A 21,203-nucleotide genomic window follows, 5' to 3' on the forward strand; every position below is an offset into this window, starting at 1 on the left:
AATAAAACTAAAAAGATTTGTCTTGTCAGATAGGTTTTACAAAGAACAAAACTAATTTTTAAGTAACATTTTGAAACTCCCTTTATGTAAGGTGGAATTTTATTACATTATTACTTCATTTTTTCTTAATATTTTGCCTTTGATTGAATAGAAAATTATCCAATAATGTACAATATAACTTCATCAAGCTACGTATGATTAAAGTGGAATATAGCGATAAGAGGCCAATAAAAAGATGGCCATGATTTTCCTTCTAGCATGATGTCTGTCAAAGCTGACTATCATTTAGTGAGTAATTAATTACTACTCTTAAACAAATTATTTTAGAAATTAGAACAGGGTCATACATTTCCCAACTTACTTCACAACTAAAATAAGCTGGGAAATGTATGAACCTGTTCTAATTTCTAAAATAATTTTTACAAGACCAGTATTATCCTGATACTAAAACCAGAGAAAGACATCACTAAAACAGAGTACTACAAATATCCCATGACTGTAAACACAAAATCTTTAAGGAAATATTAGCAAATTAAGTCCAGCAATTTAAGGAAATAATAAATCTTGATCAAGTGGTATTGGTTGCAGGAATGCAAGGTCATTTTAACAATAAAAAAAAAAGTGAATTGGGACTGGACACAGTGGCTCATGCCTGTAATCTCTGACTTTGGGAGGCTATGGTGGGAAGATTGCTTGAGGCTAAGAGTTACAGACCAGCCTGGGCAACATAGTAAGACCCTGTCTCTACAAAACAAAAATAAAAACCAAAACCCACCAGTGAATGGAGTTAGAACAGCAATACTCCAGGAGCAATGAGCAGATATAGCAATCAGATCTTTCTCAGGCAGGGTGCAGTGTCTCACGCCTGTAATCCAGGCACTTTGGGAGGCCGAGGTGGGTGGATCACCTGAGGTCAGGAGTTTCAAACCAGTCTGGCCAACATGATGAAACCTGTGTCTACTAAAAATACAAAATTAGCCAGGCATTGTGACACATGCCTGTAATCCCAGCTACTTGAGAAGCTGAGGCAGGAGAATCACTTGAACCTGGGAGGTGGAGGTAGCAGTGAGCCGAGATCGTGCCATTGCACTCCATCCAGTCTGGGCAACAAGAGCGAAACTACATCTCAAACAAACAAACAAAAACAAATAAGTACTATTCTCTAATAACAGGAATCAGTGCTCCTTAGTGAACTGCTTGATCCTTCGGTGTGTGTTAGGAAAGTATAATACGAATATGAAGCATCTTATGTTGCCAGTAGGTAAGGAAGTACTATAAAAAAAAAAAAAAAGTCCCAGGAGTCAAATGGAAAGATCTCCCAAGAGCCAAAGTTAGAACAACTTGAACAACAAAATCAATAATTATATGATTGGATTATAAAGCAAATAATGAAATAAATATATGAAAGTTCATAGTGATATAAGTAACTTAATATATGAACAAATTTGGAAGAAGTAATCTCTCTCCCTTACCAAAGAATTTTATTTAATAAATGTAAATGAAATGAGAGAAATAGAAAAATCACCATCAGAACAGTGGTAATTTCCTATGGGTAAGATCCAGTGGTGGATGCTAAAATGACTGGTTGAAAGTTTAAACACCAACAGGATATTGCATAATTTCAAAGAATTCTTCCCCAAATATTTAGTAATTATAAAGGAGGAAATACTAAGTTTATAGGCAGATACTGTCTTAGGCAAATGATCAAGTCTAATATCACCAGTAAAATATGCTGGGAGGTGATCAAGTAACCCCTGGTATGTTGTACTGAGAAGGACATATCACCTCTGTGGTATCCTTCTCAGTAATGCATAACTTTAATTATAAGAAAACTTCAAATAAACCCTAATTGAAGAACTCTTTAAAGATAAACAAAACCCACTAATGAGACATCAGTGAAAATAGCAGAATAGGAAGCTCCAAAACTCCATCTCTCTACCTAATCGAAGATTGTACTAGCGGAAGTGTCTGAAGTGACTGTTTTAGTACTTTGGAGAATATTGAATGCTTGTAGTTTCCAAGTGAAAACTTGGCTGGTAAATGGCAGTATCAGTTGATGTCAGCACTCAGTTCAGTAGCAGCTGTTCGTACTCAATCCCTAGCTCCATGACAGGCAGTTGACAACCTATATTTCTGACACAGCTTGCTGGAGCCAAGGTGGACAATAGGATATTTTCCTCCAAATATTGGGGTTCTGTGTTCTTATTACAGATTGCTGCTTCTGAACATGGATGTACAGGAACAGAGACTGGTTGCCATTGTGTGAACCCCCACTGGCTCAGGCAGCTATCAGAGGATTTAAAAGAGCTATAACCTTTTTTAAAGATTCAAAACCAACTGTACTTTTGGGAAAATATAGAAAGCCAGTGCATTTACTCTGGGGAAGATGCAGGCTCAGAAAATACGTGAGAAGACCTTAAAGCTTATACCTCAGAATGATTCCCAGTACAAAGACAGCCTACAACAATTAAAACAAAACCCTGGCAAAGGAGGAGAACTTATTTCCAAAGTTACCACATTATAGGATTCAAATGTCTAGTTTTCAACAAAAATCACAAGGCGTACACAAACAAGAAAGTATGGTCCATTCAAAGGAACAAAATATACTGATAGAAAATGTACTTGAGGAAGCCCAGAAGTCAGACTTACTAGACAAATATTTTAAGACAACTATCTCACAGATGCTTAAAGAGCTAAAAAGATATGAATGTATGATCAAAAAGAGAATAGCAATAAAGAAATAGAAGTTATAAACAGGAATAAAATATATTCTGGAACTGTGACAATAAGAAATATATATTTGATCTTCATCCCCAGTTCCTGACACAGACATACTTGGAATTTGCTGGGTGATAAAAGTACCTTTGGTATGCTCATGAGATGATTCTTGGGGGAGGGGATCCTAGTAGCTTTAGGATGAGGGCTGGTTGTCAGAGGAACCAACCATGTGATAAGAAGGTTAGAACTTTTAATACTATTCCCTGCTCTCTGGCGAGGGGAGAGGGGCTAGAGATTGAGTTAATCACCAGTGGCCAATGATTTATTCAATCATGCCTGTCTAATGTAACCTCCCTAAAAACCACTAAATGATGGTGCTGTGGTCTGAATGTTTGTGTCCCCCCCGCCCGATATTCCTATATTCATATGTTGAAACCTAATCCCCCCCACAAGGTGATGGCATTAAGAGGTGGAGCCTTAGGGAGGTAGTTAGGTCATGAGGGCTCCCCCTTCATGAACGGCATTAGTGCTCTTATAAAAGAAGCCTGAGAAGGCCAGGCACAGTGGCCCATGCCTGTAATCCCAGCCCTTTGGGAGGCCAAGGCAGGCGGATCACCTGAGTCAGGAGTTCAAGACCAGCCTGGCCAACATGGTGAAACTCTGTCTCTACTAAAATACAAAAATTAACTGGGTGTAGTGTCCTGCACCTGTAATCCCACCTATTCAGAAGGCTGAGGCAGGAGAATTGCTTGAATCTGGGAGGCGGAGGTTGCAGTGAGCCAAGATTGTGCTACTGCACTCCAGCCTGGGCGACAGAACAAGACTCTGTCTCAAAAAAAAAAGGACTGAGAAATCTGGAACATGCTTTTTTAAAGATTCATTTTGCCAATCTTTGCCTTTAGTTGGAGATTAATCACATTAATTTAAAATTCACATACATTTAAAGTAAGTACTGTTAAGAAAGGAGTTGCTTTTGCTACTTAGGTGTTTTCTGTATTTCTTATATAATTTTTGTTTTTTAAGTCTTCCATTACTGCTTTCTTTTCACAGTTAGCTGATTTTTGTAGCGTATGATTTTTATTTCCTCCTTCTTTCATTTTCTGTCTATCTTTTAGTTTTTTCATAGTGATTATCCTAAGGATAAAAATTAACATCTTACAATGGCCTACTTTAAATAATACCAACTTCACTTCAATAGCATGTAAACACATCTCCATCCTTTTCCTTATTTGTTAGTGTCACAGACTACATTGTTGTATATTGTGCATCCATTAACATAGATTTATTATTAATTGCTTTATGTATTTCCCTCTTATATCATACAGGAGAAAAAGAGAAGTTAGAAACCAACTCTAGGCCAGGCATGATGGCTCATGCCTGTAATCCCAGTACTTTGGGAGACTGAGGTGGGCAGATCACCTGAGGTCAAGAGTTCGAGACCAGCCTGGCCAACGTGGTGAAATCCCATGTCTAATAAAAATACAAAAAAATTAGCCGGTCATGGTGGCACACGCCTGTAATCCCAGCTACTCAGGAGGCTAGGTGTGAGAATTGCTTGAACTTGGGAGGCAGAGGTTGCAGTGAGCCAAGATCGCGCCACGGCACTCCGGCCTGGGTAACAAAAAGGGAAAAAAAAGAAACCAACTCCTGTCTCAAAAAGAAAAAAAAAAAAGCCAACTCCAATAATGGCTTTTACATTTTCTTATGTAAAAGCCAAGTGGTAATACTGGCTATTATATTTCCCTTTGTAGTTAACTTTACCATGTTCCTCATTTCTTCATATGTCTTTGGATACTTACTATCTGGTACCCATTCATTTCAGCCCAAAGGACTCCTTTCACATATATTTTAGGCAGGTCTAGGTCCCTTGATGTCTTTTTATTTTTATTTTTTTAAATCTAGGAATGCGTTAATTTACCCTCATTCTTAAAGCATAGTTTTGCCAAATATCAAATTCTTGCTTGACGGTTGTTTTCTCTCAGCATTTAAAAAATATCAACTCATTGCCTTTTTGGCTTCCAAAATTTGTACTGAGAAACTGGCTGACAGTCTTATTGAGGACCCCTTATATGTGATGACTCGCTTCTCTCTGCTTTCAAGTTTCTCATTGTCTCTTCTTGCCTTTCAGTAGTTTATGATGTATCCCCATATGGGTGTCTTTGAGTTTATCATACTGTTATCATACTTGCAGTATGTTGAACATCTTGGATTTATAGATTCATGTATTTCATCAAATTTGGGAAGTTTTCAGCCATTATTTCTTAAAATATGCTTTATGCTTTTTCTCTCTGTCTTTTCTGTTGAGATTCACACAATATGTGTGTTGGTCTGCTTGATAACCATAGACCCTTTAGGCCCTGTTTATTTTTTTCATTCTTTTTTTTCTGTTCCTCAGATTGGATCATTGCAGTTGTCCTGTTTTCAAGGTTGCTGATTCTTCTGCTTCTTCAAATCTGCTTTCAGAACTCTCCAATGTATTTTTTTATTTTAGTTACTGTACTTTTTAGTTCCTCTGGTGTGTTTTACTTATACTTCTTCTGACATGAAATGTTGGGTCAGGGTCCCCCACAACCAAAATCTCCAACTTCCTGGACACCAACTGGGTGTTCTACAATTCATTTCAATTCTGACACTAACTATTGGAGTTAGGGAAGACCCCACATTGGGAGACTACTTCAAACACTAAGGTGGTTATAATAAATAAGTTGGTAGGGATTGGAACCCTGTGAATTGCCACTGGGAATGTAAATGGTACAGCCACTTTGGAAAACAGTCTGGTGGATCCTCAAAAGGTTAAATGTAAAGTTAGCATATGATCCAGCAATTCCACTTCTAAGTATATGCCCAAGAAAATTCAAAACATGTATAGGAATGGCCATAGCAACATTATTCACAATAACGCCAAAATGGAAACAATCTAAATGTCATCAGTTGATGAATAGATAACCAAAAGTGATATATCTATACAGTGGAATACTATTCAGCCATAATTGAAATGAAGTACCAATATGTTCTACAACACGGATGAAAACATGTTAGGGGAAAGAACCAGTACAAAAAGTCATAGAGACAGAATGCAATTATTGTTTACCAGGGCCTGGGATGGGGGATAGGGAGTAACTACAAATAGATATGGGTTTATTGTGGAGTGATGAAAATGTTTTTGAATTAGGTAGTGGTGATGGTTGCACAACTCTTTGATGCTTGTCCTATCGTTCTCCTGAGTAGCTCTCCTCCAGGTGATGACTATGAACCTGGGCTGTTTCATTAGGGGCTACATAATCTCAGAAACCTTTATTTGCAGTTGTGTGGATCAGAAAATGTGAAAGGTCACATGGAACATTTTAGGGGTGAGTCATCAAAATCTATATATCGCTTTCACTCATGTGCCATGGGCTGTAATCTAGTCTCATGACCCTAATCCAAGTGCAAGGCAAGCTGGCAAATGTAGTCTTCCAGGTAAATGTAGCTTCCCCAGAAGAGAAAGCTATAATGATGATCACCCTACCTGTGTCTACCACAGAGACTGAAGAGCGATACCATAAATATAAATTCTTTTATTTGCATATTCCACATCAAAATCACAAATTTAGTTGCCACCAAATTATGGCATTATTTTCATTTCTGTACCTGAATCAGTAATGTTTAAAAATATTACTTGTTCTTAAGAAAGTCTGTACTTGTTAGTGCTGATTTAAAGCAAATTCCTCATTTAAAGTAAAAACAATACAGCAAGAAAATATTTTTTAAAAACTAGTGATAAATGGGAGGCTGGGGTAGGAGAATTGCTTGAACGCAGTGAGAGGTGACAATGGGCTAGCAGCCCTCGTTCTCAGCGCCTCCTCGGCCTCTGCGTCCACTCTGGCTGCGCTTGAGGACTCCTTCAGCCCGCCACTGCACTGTGGGAGCCCCCCTCTGTGCTGGCTGAGGCCGGAGCCGGCTCCCTCTGCTCTCAGGGAGGTGTGGAGGGAGAGGCGCGGGCAGGAACCGGGGCTGCAGTGGGGTGCTCACAGGCCAGCACGAGTTCCAGCGGGTGTGGGCTCGAGGCCCCCACTGGGAGCGCACTGGGAGCAGCCGGCAGTGAGGGGCTTAGCACTCGGGCCAGCAGCTGCTGAGGTTGCGCAGGGTACCCCAGCACTGCAGGCGCTGCGCTCGAATTCTTGCTAGGCCTCAGCCACCTACCCGTGGGGAAGGGCTCAGGGCCTGCAGCCTGCCATGTCCGAGCCCCCTCTGTGCGGTGGGCTCCCTCAGGGCAGGAGCCTCCCCGATTGGCGCCACCCACTGCTCCGTGCCACCTGGTCCCATCCGCAGCCCAAGGGCTGAGGAGTGCAGGCCCAGCTGCAGACTGGTGGGCAGCTCTGCCTGCAGCCCCCATATGGGATCCACTAGATGAAGCCTGCTGGCCTCCTGAGTCTAGTGGGGACTTGGAGAACTTTCATGTCTAGCTAAGGGATTGTAAATACACCAATCAGCACCCTGTGTCTATCTCAAGGTTTGTAAATACACCAATCAGTACTCTGTATCTAGCTAACCTAGTGGGGACTTGGAGAACTTTCCTGTCTAGCACTCTGTGTGGAGCTAAAGGATTGTAAATACACCAGTGAGTACTCTGTGTTTAGCTCAAGGTTTGTAAATACACCAATCAGTACTCTATATCTAGCTAACCTAGTGGGGACTTGGAGAACTTCTCTAATACTCTGTGTCTAACTAAAGGATTGTAAATGCACCAATCAGCACTCTGTCAAAACAGACCAATCAGCTCTCTGTAAAATGGGCCAATTAGCTCTCTGTAAAATGGACCAATCAGCAGGATGTGGGTGGGGCCAGATAAGGGAATAAAAGCTGGCTGCCAGAAGCAGTCAGTGGCAACCTACTCTGCCCTCTTCCACAGGTTGGGAGATTTATTCTTTTGCTGTTTACAATAAATCTTGCTGCTGGGCGCTGTTTGGGTCCATGCTGCGTTTAAGAGCTGTAATACAGTGAAGCTTTGCAGCTTCAGTCGTGAACACTCACAATGAAGGTCTGCAGCTTCACTCCCGAAGCCAGGGAGACCACGAACCCACCAGGAAGAATGAACAACTCCAAGTGCACCCCCTGTAAGAGCTGCAACGCTCACGGCAAAGGTCTGCAGATTCACTTCTGAAGTCAGCAAGACCAGGAACCCAACAGAAGGAAGAAACTGCGGACATATCCGAACATCAGAAGGAACAAACGCTGGATACACCTTTTAAGAACTGTAACACTCACCACCAGGGTTTGTGGCTACATTCTTGAAGTCAGCGAGACCAAGAACCCACCAATTCCAGACACACCAGGAGGCAGAGTTTGCAATGAGCCGAGATCATGCCACTGCACTCCAGCCTAGTGACAGAGCGAGACTGTCTCAAAAAAAAAAAAAAAAAAAAAAAAAAACTAAAGTAACATAATTTTTTTTACTTGATAAAAATTTTAACACCTTGTATGAGAAAAAGACGAATTATTCACTTTTTTTTTTTTTTTTTTTTGTCGGTAGGAGGAGGGCAGTCTTGCTCTGTTGCGCCAGCTGGAGTGCAGTGGCCCAATCTCAGCTAACTGCAGCCTCTGTCTCCTGGGCTCAAGTGATTATCCTACCTCAACCTCCGGAGTAACTGGGACTACAGGCACATCTACCATGCCCAACTAATTTTTGTATTTTTTGGTAGAGACTGTTTCACCACGTTGGCCAGGCTGGTCTCGAACTCCTGACCTCAAGAGATGTGCCCGCCTTGGCCTCCCAAAGTGCTGGGATTACAAGCTGGAGCCACCACACGCCACCTCATCTGTTATTCAACATCATACTATGGGTCCTAGCCAGTATCTTAGGACAAGATTTTTTTTTTTTAAATGTAATATTCTAACAAGAGACAAATGTTATTGTGTAGATAATTAACTATAAAGTAACAAGGGAGTCAGTTCAGAAGCTCTTCTAGCTAAAAGGATGAAAAAATTTATGCATAGCAATAAACAAATCAGTATATTGTTTGTGTCATATAATACTAAATTGGCCTTTTTCACATATGTTCCCCTTTCTCTTGGTGTATTCCAGTACCATGGAAGCTAAAACCCTAAAATGATATTTTTCAGAGTTTATTGCAGTAAAGGTAAAGGATGTGATTTAGATATTTCACCGGGGATGTGAATTCAGAACTAAATTAAGTGGGGAAAGAAGTAGAAACACACGGCCGGGCGCGGTGGCTCACGCCTGTAATCCCAGCACTTTGAGAGTCCCAGATGGGTGGATCACGAAGTCAGGAGATCAAGACCATCCTGGCTAACACGGTGAAACCCCATCTCTACTAAAAATACGAAAAATTAGCTGGGCGTGGTGGGGGGCGCCTGTAGTCCCAGCTACTTGGGCGGCTGAGGCGGGAGAATGGCGTGAACCCGGGAAGCGGAGCTTGCAGTGAGCCGAGATGCGCCTCTGCACTCCAGTCTGGGGAACAGAGCCGAGACTCTGTCTGAATAATAATAATAATAGTAATAGTAATAATTAGAAACACACAAAGCATCCATTTAGGTGGTACTGATCTAGAATTTGCATCATGGTTTTGGAGCCATTTTTTTTATTTTATAATTTCAATTTTTATTGTAAATTCAGGGAATGCACATGCAGGCTTGTTATACTGGTATATTGCATGATACTGAGGTTTGGGATATGACTGAAACCATCATCCAGGTATGCAGCATAGTATCCAATGCAGCCATTATTTTGTCAACAATTTCTCATCCTTAGATTATTACTGAGAAGATAGGGTTCTAGAGACAAAAGATGTTACACCGGCTTTCTGATTCTCAGAATAGTCTGATAGTAAAGCCAACAATGGAGTGGTAGTTCCAGATTCCCTAGTTTCCGGATTGTGGTAGAGAAAGCCTTGGCCGACCAGTTTTGCATGTTATTCTGGGAGTCATGCCTGGTATCCCAGTCTAGAGCCTGCTCCTTCTTTTTATTGGGTTGATAAAGCATTTAATTCCCCATATTAAGCTCCTTTCTGCTTAAAATAGCTAGTGGGCCTTCTGTTTATGCAACTGAATCCCAAATGACAGGATTGTTAGGAGAAAAATGCGCGCCATTGAACACTGTGAACTCTAAATGGCAAAAGCAGCCCGTGTATTTACCGTTTTCCCCTGCCCAGTTCAGTTGAAATAACAGAGAAAAATGAGGAGAAGGAGGAAGTGGAAGAGGGGAGGGGGAAGAGAAGTTATTGATAGTTACACCATTAATTAGAGCATGGTGTCATCATTGGAATAAGAATATTTCTAAATTTCTGAAAGATGTTAAGCCAGTAAGATCCAATTGAGGGAAGTTAGATATACTCGGTGCAAACAAAGTAGGGCTCCCAGAAGAACAGTGGAGTAACTCTAGATTCCAAATACCTGGGCCAGTGGAGGAAAAATTGAAGGACTTCAATTTGAAAACTATGAGAGGTCCCCAGCCTTGGGTTACTATCCTTGGCATTTTCTTCTAGGTTTGATTTTGCTTGGATTACTGGTTATGTAAAGTAAGAGGTTTTACTTGAAATGTTTCTAGCATGTGAAATAAGGTCAGAATGTTTTAAAATATACCCAGGGTTTTGTTTTTATTCAAGTATGTCAGGAGATGGTTGCTATTGAAAGGATAGTTGGTTACTCACAGTTTCCAAGATGAGGGGTGCATGCCACATCATGCCACACCGGAGCCATGCAGTGAAGCACCTGAATTGATCAGAAGTCAGAAGGAGCAAGGGGAAAAGCATGGGCATAAGGCTTTTATTGTGGTTTCTATGAGAAAAGCAAGGCAAGGCAGGATAAGCAGAGTTAGGATTGGCTACTTTCAATAATTTCGGTGGGCTCTGGGCTGTAGAGGCTATCTCTAGTTGTTTGGTACCTGGCCCTGGGATGATTAGGGCAGGGGATCGTGGATCAGTCTGAAAAATGAAGTGATTGAGGGTATGGGCCCTAGATTGATTGGCTTGCGTTTGAAGAGTGTTTGCTATGTTTGGTACCTGGCCCTGGGATGATTAGGGCAGCGGATCATGGCTCAGTCTGATAAATGAAGTGATTGAGGGTATGGGCCCTAGATTGATTGGTTTGCGTTTGAAGAGTGTTTGCTATTTCGTGGAGTTCACTAGCCCTGGGAGGGGCAGACTCTATAGAATCAGCAATGTGCCAGATGCCAGAGCATCAAGAATACATAAAATGAGAAAATATGGTTAGTATACAGAGAAAGAAAGGGAGTAAATACTCCCAGCAAACTTAGAGGTATAGAATCATTAAATGTTAATAAATTTGCAGGCATGTCAGAAACCATTTAGATTTGCTTCCTGAATCCAGGCATTCAACAGCGAAACTGTCAAATTGTAGTTGTTGAGAAAGTTGGTTTTTTAAACAGTTGCAAGGTTCTCTATGGATAGATAAATAGGTAGCGATGTTTATTGAATGCTCACAGTGTGTCAGGCACCCTGCTAAGAAATTTACATGTATTATTTCATTTTTTCCCAATAATCCCTTGTGAGTAGTTATTAGTATTATTCCCATGTACAGTTAGGGAAAGTGAAGTGTACAGAGATTAAATAACTGCCCAAGTTTATGCTATTAACAAGTACTGGAACTGGCATTTAAACCCAGTTTAGTCTGACCTTGGAATCCAAGCTCATAATCACTCTCCCCTACTACCTCTCTATCTATAATAAATCTATGTTTATAATAAGTAATTGCAAATATCCACAAAAGCCTCGAAGTGAAGATCATCTTAGCATGACAGTTACTAACATTTACATGGAGATAATAATAGTACTGGCTTTGTAACATTTTTACAAGGATTAAGTTCATTAATGTTATGTATTTAAAATAGTGTCTGGCAACATAGCAAGCACTTGGTAAATGTTGGATATCATTATTCTCCTTAATGAAGTATTCAACTTGTACATGAGAATTTGTTGGCACAACATCCAGATAAACTCTCTATAGCAGGGAACAACTCCCCTGCACCCCCCCATTCCTCCAAGACAGGTAATGATTTAAACCTAGTCTTAAATCCAAACAAATTTAAAAGTCAATATCAAACTTCTTATACTTTCCAATATCCATGATAACACAAATTAGCATATAAAAAGAGAAATTGGCTTTATAAGATCATTCATTAATATCCCATCATTTAAAGTGTTTGGTATATATAGGCATTATATTCATTGCCCTAAATTGTTATTACATATGAGAATGACCTTAAGAATATGACAGTATTCTTATGTAATTTAATTTCATGTTTTAATTAGAGAGAAGCGGTTACAGGAATGGAAAGCTCTTAAGAAAAAACAAAAATTTGGGGAATTAAGAGAAATTTCTGGAAATCAGTATGTGAATGAAGTCACAAATGCAGAAAAAGATGTGTGGGTTATAATTCATCTATACAGATCAAGGTAAGATCATAGTATTTCAAAATGTTAATATACTACTATTTTAAAAGACATATTTTTGGTTTTAAGGTTTTACAAAGTATATGACAGTACTCAAGAAAAAGCAACTATATATTACACACATATACATCCATAGAGTTTTTGATAGTCATTGGCTTCAGGGATTAAATTAGGTATTTTAAGATCTTTTCATTTCTAATTTCAGGAACTTGTCACACTTTTTAGAAAAATAAGCACTCTTTGGTAGTTTTGTTAAAAATTTTTTATTCTAGAAAATCTCAAAAATACAGAGAAGTAGAAAGAATGAGAAAATGAACACTCTAAATATCGACCATATAGATTCAACAAGTAACCTTTTGCCATATTTATATAATTGTATCTGTGTGTGTGTATATTTGCATTTGTAGAAAGTAAACTGACCATAGCATGATGCTTTATTCCTGTGTACTTCAGCATGCATCTTCAAAACGTAAAGGTATTGGAAAGAAAATAAAGTTCTGTTTCCTCTACCCATTTTAGGTTTATTGGCTGGGATCCTGCAAATTGGACTGACAAAAGACAGGTTAACAAGAGTAAAACAAACAGAAGTCTATTAACAAGTGCATTACACGTACACATAGGAGAGCTCAGTGATAAGTAACTCAAAGTGGTGGTTAAAACTTGGGCTTATGTAGCATCTTAACAAAAGAACAGCAAATTTATAGAGATGTGATAAGACAACAGAAAGGGTCTTTGAGCTTCTAGGAATAACAAACTGTGGGATGGTAAATACATGGGTGAAACTATGTATTCAACTTGTTGAATCTATATGGTCAATATTTAGAGTGTTTGATTTAATGGAAATTAAAGGTTGTTTTAGCAAGGTTTGTTATATAGATTCCTCTGGTGCTTCACTGGGATGATAAGAATCTAGAGCTTTATCTAGTGATTAAGAGTGTCCTCCCCTTCCTGGTAGAGACAAGAGTGAAGATGTTACTGGGTGGAGAGTATTTTTCTTGTGTTTGTTTCTTTTCAGTTGTCTTTAGCTCAAAATAATCCTTATGCCAGAGTGGCTTATTTTGGTGTGGCATATTATGAATCCCTGCAAGAACATTCTTCTACATAACCACAATACCATTTTTTCACTTAACAAAATTAACAGTAACTCCTAATACCGTCTAATACCTCGTCCTTACTCAGATTTTCCCAAGTGACTTAAAAATATCTTTTATAAATACATATGTTTTGGACAAGGAGTCAATCAAGAATTATGCAGCACATTTAGATATATCAGCTCTCTTAAGTCTCTTCTAATAGAACAATTCACCTGCACCCTATACTCCCCCATTCCTCCAAGACAGTTAATTTAAAAATACCTGGTTGTACTAGGTATAACCCACTGTCGCTAGGCCTCACCAGCCTTGCCTAGTAAATAGGGAAAGTAGACTTTTCCCCAACTCTGTTTCTCTCGTTCAAACAGTCCTTCTAGCTTTAGGTCCCTACCCCTCTGCCTCAGAGCTATAAACCATTCTAGGAACAGAGGTCATGACAGCAACCTTCACTGTCCTTATTTCAATCTCTGAATAATAATTTTTTTTCTCTTTAGGTCCTTGGGGAAATTGTACAGAGCAATTTATGCAAATTATAGCCCTGTATATAACCCTGTATAGCCTGTATGGGGCTATACTTTACAGTTCCTGAGTTGAACTTTGACAGGACAACATGCCCCATAAAAGAAAATGCCCCATAAAACTTATTTTATTATAACCAAAACTCTTGGTAGATTAATTTTTAGGTAGCTTTAAAGTCTTTAAAAGAATGTGTTGACCTAAAAGGAAGAGGCTGAGGCACAAAATATAATTTAAAGAGTTTACTTGAGCAAAAGTGAGGATAGCTGCCCAGAAGACTAAACCCAAGTAACCTTGAATACGATCTCCCTTTAGCCTTTGTTATGAGCAGGTTTGTGAAGACATAAAAGGGGGACAGGGAGTGGACTAATACAAAGCTGTTTGTCAGGAATTCTCTTTGGCTTAAGGAAATGACATTGATTAGTGATTGGCTATACATTGTTAAGCTATGAAAGTTACAGTGTCTGATGTATTATTGAGTTGATTTATAGCTACTTGCAAGCAATAGCAAGCAGTTTCAAGAGAGGAATGCATAGGTGAAGGAGGGAGTAGGTTGTAATTCTCTCTTTTTATTTTTGATACAGGGTCTCACTGTGTTTCCTAGGCTGGAGTGCAGTGACGATCGTAGCTCAATGCAGCCTTTAATGCTTGGGCTCAAGCAATGATCCTCCTGCCTCAGTCCTCCAAGTAGCTTGGACTACAGGTCTGCACCACCACATCTGGCTAATTTTTAAAATTTTTTCATCAAAATGGGGTCTTGCTATGTTGCCCAGACTGGTCTCGAACTCCTGGCCTCAAGTGATCCTCCTGCCTCAGCCTCCCAAAATATTGAGATTACAGGTGTGAACCACTGTGCCTGGCTTGCTGTCTCATTTTAATGACTCCGTGGGTGTAAACGTTTAAAAGGACTTGCATTCTTCAGAGAAAAGTTATTTCCTGAAATCACACTTCCATATTACCTATACTATTTATTTGGTTAACCAGTTTGTAAATGCTGCTTGTAGGTCTCACAGATAAGGATGAGAAACACTGACATTTATAAAACAGGGATCTGTTTGTGGTAAATATCATATACTGAAGTGGTTTACTGAATGTTTTTTCTGACCCTGTGTGGTTAGCAGAGTAGATATTGCTTCTAAGTAAAATTATCTAGTTTAATGGTTATTTCCATATAAATTACTAGTTTTTAGAAATAATTTTTAAAAATTCATAAAGAGGTTGCATGTGTTTTAGTCTGCTTCAAATTGTCATATGCTTTGATAGACTCAGAAAGAAGGATGTGGTTTCATAATATTTTAAGTATTTGTGACCTTCTCAGAAGGTTTTTCTGGGCCACTCTAAAGTAGTTACATATTAGTTTTCTGGACATTAAGAAAATACATTCCTGGGGCTGGGTGCTGTGGCTCATGCCTGTAATCCCAGCACTTTGGGAGGCCGAGGCAGGTGGATCACTTGAGGTCAGGAGTTGAAGACCAGCCTGGTCAGCATGGTGAAACCCCATTTCTACTAAAAATACAAAAAAAAAAAAAAAAAAATTTAGCTGGGCTTGGTGGCGCATGCCTGTAGTCCCAGCAATGTGGGAGACTGAGGCAGGAGAATGGCTTGAACCCAGGAGGCAGAGGTTGCAGTGAGCTGAGATCGCACCATTGCACTCCAGCCTGGGTGACAGAGCAAGACTCCGAATCAAAAAAAAAAAAAAAAAAAAAAAACAGAAAATACATTCCTGTGTTGGTATAAAACATATATTTTGAAAATTAATCTGTAATGATCCAAATTTATAAACTATAACAGAAAATAATTGTGTTATAAATATTCCTTAGAAAACTTTAGTTTTTAACAATGGAATTACTGTCCAGGCTTGGGGCTCATGCCTGTAATCCCAGCACTTTGGGAGGCTGAGGTGGGCGGATCACCTGAGGTCAGGAGTTTGAGACCAGCCTGGCCAACATGGCAAAACCCTGTCTTTACTAAAGTACAAAATATTAGCCGGGCATGGTGGTGTGTCCCTATAATCCCAGTTACTTGGGAGGCTGAGGCAGGAGAATTGCTTGAACCTGGGAGGCAGAGGTTGCAGTGAGCTGAGATCACATCATTGCACTTCAGCCTGGGCAACAGAGCGGGACTCCATCTCAAAAGAAAGGATTTACGTACAGCTTTTTAATATTATAAAGTTGAAGGACAGCTGTTAATTTATGTTTTTGTAACCACCCAATGGGGTTCATTTTGCCTGCTGCCCACATAGAGCCAATTTATCAGGGGAATTGCAATAAAGAGTTTAATTCATGCAGAGCCAGTTGAACAGGAAACCAGAGTTTTATTATTACTCAAATCAGCCTCCCCCAAAATTTGGAGGCTGGGGTTTTTCAAGGATAGTTTGCCAGACCACAGAATGGGTACTGCTGATTGGTTGGGAATGCAATCATAGGGATGTCGACAATGATCCTTGATATGGTTTGGCTGTGTCCTCACTAAATCTCATCTTGAACTGAATTTCCCATAATCCCCATTTGTTGAGGGAGGGACCTGGCGGGAGGTAATTTAATCATGGGGGCAGTTACTCTCATGCTGTTCTTGTGATAATGAGTGAGTTCTCATGAGATCTGATGGCTTTATAAGGGGCTTTTCCCCTTTTGCTCAGCACTTCTCATTGCTGCCACATGTGAAGAAGAATGTGTTTGCTTCCCCTTCTGCCATGATTGTTAAGTATCCTGTGAGTCAGTTAAACCTCTTTCCCTTATAATTACCCAGCCTTGGGTATGTCTTTATTAGCAGCATGAGAACGGACTAATACAGTCCTCATGCGGGCTAAGTCTGCTTCTGTATGGGGCCACAGGACTGCTTGGTGGGTCCAGGTAGAGGCATCAGTCATCAGAAATGCAAAAACCTTAAAAGATGTATCAAAAAGGCCAATCTTAGGTTCTACAATAGGGTTGTTGTCTGCAGGAGTAATTGAGGAAGTTGCAAATCTTGTGACTTCCAGAATAATGGCTGGTAATTGTTTAAGTGTGTATCTTAGCAGAATTCAGGCTCCTGTCATCCTCCGAACCTAGTCTTCGCTTAGGTTTTACAAAGGTGGTTTAGTTTTGGGGAAAAGTTATTATCATTTAAACTATAAACTGAATTTCTCCCAAAGTTAGCTTGGCCCAATCCAGGAATGATTCTGGGCAGTTTGGAGGTTAAAGAGAACATGGGGGTTGGTTAGATCACATCTCTTTCACTGTCATAATTCTCTCACTGTTAAAGTTTTTGCAAAGGTGGTTTTATTTTTAGCTACTTTCTTTCAATTTTATAAAAAGGTGGTGTGTGTTTGTTGATTAGACTCCTAAATTCTATAATTTCAATGTCTCTTTGCCATTAAATTGATAGGATTAGACCCACTTTTTATCCAAATGAAGGCTTAGCCTCCTTAAGGTGCTTTAGAGGGATCTAACTCAACCTGGGCCAGTAAGCCTAATGATTTAGCTTTAAGTCAGTCTTGTTTGTGGTTTTATTTAATCTTACGCCTGTACCCCAATTCTAATTTGGGGCTTTTATATTATTCTTATACCCAAGTGCATATTTTGAAGCTTGAATATCATAAATAGGCTCTTAACTTGCTTTGTGATGTTACTGGTCTGCCTCATATTTTACAGCTCTTCTGGGGTTAAAATTCTGGCCCTCAACCCCAACACCAAATTTGTTCCCCTACTGCTTGCTGTCAGAACTTTCTTCGGGCAACCCTTTCTCCCTGCATCACAATCTGTTATGCAACATTCTCTTAAATCTATACTTTTCACTGCCACCACCAATACCTACCTGCCTTTTGCCATTCACACTACTGACCCATCCCACAAATATCTGTTGTACCACTGACTGAGCTTTCATTCTGATGAAATTTCTAAGGAAAATTATAAAATTTCTCTGAATTAGATATTAGTGGACTCATTTCACCTTGAAGAAAATCAAAACATTTTACTCTAAGATATACTTTCTTGATGTATTTTGAGGTGGGTGTTCAGAGAGCCAACAAAACTGATGTAACCCCGTAAAGCTGTCTTTTGTGGAGATTTGCAACTGTAGAGAAAATCTGCATTCATGCAGTCAGGCCTTCTCTGAGGGCCTTCCCTTGTCTGATCTAGGACCAAGTTAACTGAGAATCTGATGCCTTTAAAGATCTAAAAGAAACATTTACTATCTATTCTCTTTGAGGGCTGCTACCTGTAAGGTTTCATCTACATAACAAGACCACTTTCGCTAGCCAGGCCTCCTCTTCTCTGCCTCCCATAGCCTGTCTTGTCACTGTAACCTGATTTACCCCAATAACATGTTTTTGGTCATGCCAGAGCCTCCATTCTTTCTGTAGCCTCAGGTGGCATATAAGCTTCTGTACCTCATTGGAGGGTTTGGGTAATCACTTTGTGTTTCCTCTCTCATGTGCATGTTAATAAACTTGTGTGCCTTTTCTCCAATTAATCTGCCTTTTGTTAGTTGATCTTTCAGTGAACCTTCCTTCGGAGGGCAAAGAAATTTTCCCTTGGCCCCTAAAACCTTGCATTTTTTAGTAGAGACGGGGTTTCACCGTGTTGGCCAGACTGGTCTTGAACTCCTGACCTCAAAGGATCTGTCTACATTGGCCTCCCAAAGTGCCACGATTATAGGCTTGAGCCACTGCACCTGGTCCAAATTGAATATGTTTATGTAAAATGGAGAAAGAGTCTTTGGAGAAGGAAAGATGAGAAAACAGGGAAAGAGGGAAGCAGAATAACCAACAAAGGTCCCAAGGGAGATGGAAGGAATGTGGAATAAAGTAGAGGTGAAGGGATTCACTTGAAAGTTTGATAAAATGGGAGAAAAGGAACTAATTGATCAATGAGTGTGATGAGAATTAAGTGATAAAGCAGGAAGAACTGAGGTTGTGGTCATACTTCCAATCAATATTAAATTTCTGGTAAGGAATAGTTCTGGATAATGGGGCCACCAGAATGTGACATGGAGTGGGATTCCAAAGACTGTGGGAGAAGTTTGTTGGAGTCAGGAAAGACAGTTCTGGATATGGTAAACTCATTACATGGAAAGAAGCTCGTGATGGCAACAAGAGTTGGGATCCTTTTGTTTCAACTCAGAACTGCAAAGGATTTCCTAGAAGTGTCCTGTTTTTGTTTTTGTTTTTGTTTTTTCTACAAACTGGGAACCTGCTTGAACCAAACTGATGCTCAGTTGGATGTAGTTTCCCTAAATGAAGCATCAGCTTGCCTGGTAGCTAGCTTCATTCCCAGGCTATAATGGTGCTTGCAATAAAAACCAGAGGACTCTACATACAGTTCATCATTGCTAAAGGTAACAATAGAGGATGATAATAACATGTTTTTATATTAATCTAAGATTTATTTTTGCCATGGCGATATTTTACTTATTTCATTAGACTGAGATGAATAGTCCGTTTATTAGATTGTGTGTACTGTTTCTCTTTTTAGCATCCCAATGTGTTTGTTGGTTAACCAGCATCTTAGTCTTCTAGCAAGAAAGTTTCCAGAAGCTAAATTTGTTAAAGCCATCGTGAATAGCTGTATTCAACACTACCATGACAATTGTTTACCAACAATTTTTGTTTATAAAAATGGTCAGATAGAAGCCAAATTCATTGGAATTATAGAATGTGGAGGGATAAATCTCAAGCTGGAAGGTAATGTTACAAATTTTGTTTATAAAAATGATAGGTGAAAACATCCAGAAACTAACAAGTATCCTGAAAGTTTTCTTCCTTAGTACCAAGGTTTTTTCCTTGCTTTTAGTCTCTTTTTATATGCCTCCAGATTAATTTTCCTATAGTAATACTCTAATAACAGCCCCTTGCTTAAAATCCTTAATAGTTCTCTGTCTCAAGTAAGTTAAAAATTTAGAATCTTCTCCTTTAGAATGTCCACCCACCTCTCCAACTATATTTCTCAGTGCTTTCTAGTTTCTGTTCCTGTTAGGCTGGTCTTCAGCCACTACTAGGCTGGTCTTCAGCCACTACTAAATATACGTTACTCATTTGTGCCATCACACTTTTTTACACATTCTCTGCTTGTACCTAACATATTCTACCTTTCTCTGTTCTCCATATCCAAACTTTATTCCTACATGAGTCTGCTCAATTTTTATTTACTGCATTATGTAATATTGAACCAATTCATAATCTTTTTCTTCTCTACTGAATTTCTATAGTGTATATTTAATGCATCTTACTTTTCACTTACTAGCATGATATCTAATTTTGTTGATGAATCAGTTCCCTTTGAATTTTATCTTCCTAAAAATTGCAGGGACCATGCCTCCTATTACTTTATTTTTCTTAGTACACAGCACAAGACTTTCTATTTTTATCTTCTTTGTTTTTACTTCCTAAGGTCATTTCTTTGATATATTCATTTTTTGGCAGTGCTTTAACTCTATTTTACAAAACTAAAAATCATTTTCTCTCACCACTGTGTTAAAGCCATCATGAATGACTGTTTTCAGTTTTTGTTCGTTTTTTTTTTGTTTGTTTGTTTGTTTGTTTGTTTGTTTTTTGAGATGGAGCCTTGCTCTGTCACTCAGGCTAGTGTGCAGTGGCATGATCTCGGCTCACTGCAACCTTTGCCTCCCGGATTCAAGCAGTTCTCCCTGCCTCAGCCTCCCAAGTAGCTGGGATTACAGGTGCCCACCACCATACCCGGCTAATTTTTGTAATTTTTAGTGGAGATGGGGTTTTGCCATGTTGGCCAGACTGATCTTGAACTCCTGACCTCAGGAGATCTGCCCTTCTCAGCCTCCCAAAGTGATGGGATTACAGAGGTAAGCCACTGCGCCTGGCCGGTTGGTTTCAATAGGTATTCTTTCACTCTGTCAGTCTCCCAAAATTGTTTTTGGCCTTACCGAGACCTCTGACACTTTAATTTTTCCAGAAGTTTCCATTTTTCTTTTAGTCTTCTAAGGCCTTTCCTTGTTTTACCACGTGTTTTTGTAGCTTGGATCTTTTCTTTTTAATTAAAAAAATTAACGACATAAGAGTACATAAAAGAATACATAGAATAATCATATAGTAAGCATTCATGAAATCATTATTGTCTTCTCTGTTTGGGATGCTATAATAAAAATACTATAAACTGGGTGGCTTATAGACAAGAAACTTTATATTAATATCTCATAGTTCTGGAGGCTGGGAAGTCCCAGATCAAGGCGCCAACAGATTTGGTGTTTTGTGAGGACCTGTTCTTCATAGATGGTGACGTCTTCATTGACCTCACGTGGTGGAAGGGGCAAACAAGCTCCTTTTGGCCTCTCTGTTCACTCATTTCATTGAAGAGTGCTCTGCCCTCATGGTCTAATCACTCCCAACGTCCCCACCTCTTAATACCATCACTTTGGGGATTAGGATTTCAACATACGAATTTTGGGGGGACACATTCAGGACCATAGTAATTACCAAAAGTAACAAATGTGAACATTTGTTTATGCTTGCTTCAGC

General features: G+C 39.5%; 1 protein-coding gene across 1 annotated transcript in view; it reads left to right on the forward strand.

Annotated features, from left to right (window-relative positions):
- PDCL2 (phosducin like 2) overlaps positions 1 to 21,203 on the forward strand; it is a 35,500-nt gene that overhangs the window by 10,180 nt on the left and 4,117 nt on the right. The window contains exons 4-5 of the mRNA XM_010362941.2: positions 11,988 to 12,131; positions 19,189 to 19,397. Of these exons, the coding sequence (XP_010361243.1) occupies positions 11,988 to 12,131; positions 19,189 to 19,397 (353 nt within the window). The remainder of the gene's footprint in view (positions 1 to 11,987; positions 12,132 to 19,188; positions 19,398 to 21,203) is intronic.

Source organism: Rhinopithecus roxellana, chromosome 2 (assembly GCF_007565055.1).
Source record: "Rhinopithecus roxellana isolate Shanxi Qingling chromosome 2, ASM756505v1, whole genome shotgun sequence".
NCBI lineage: Eukaryota > Metazoa > Chordata > Mammalia > Primates > Cercopithecidae > Rhinopithecus > Rhinopithecus roxellana.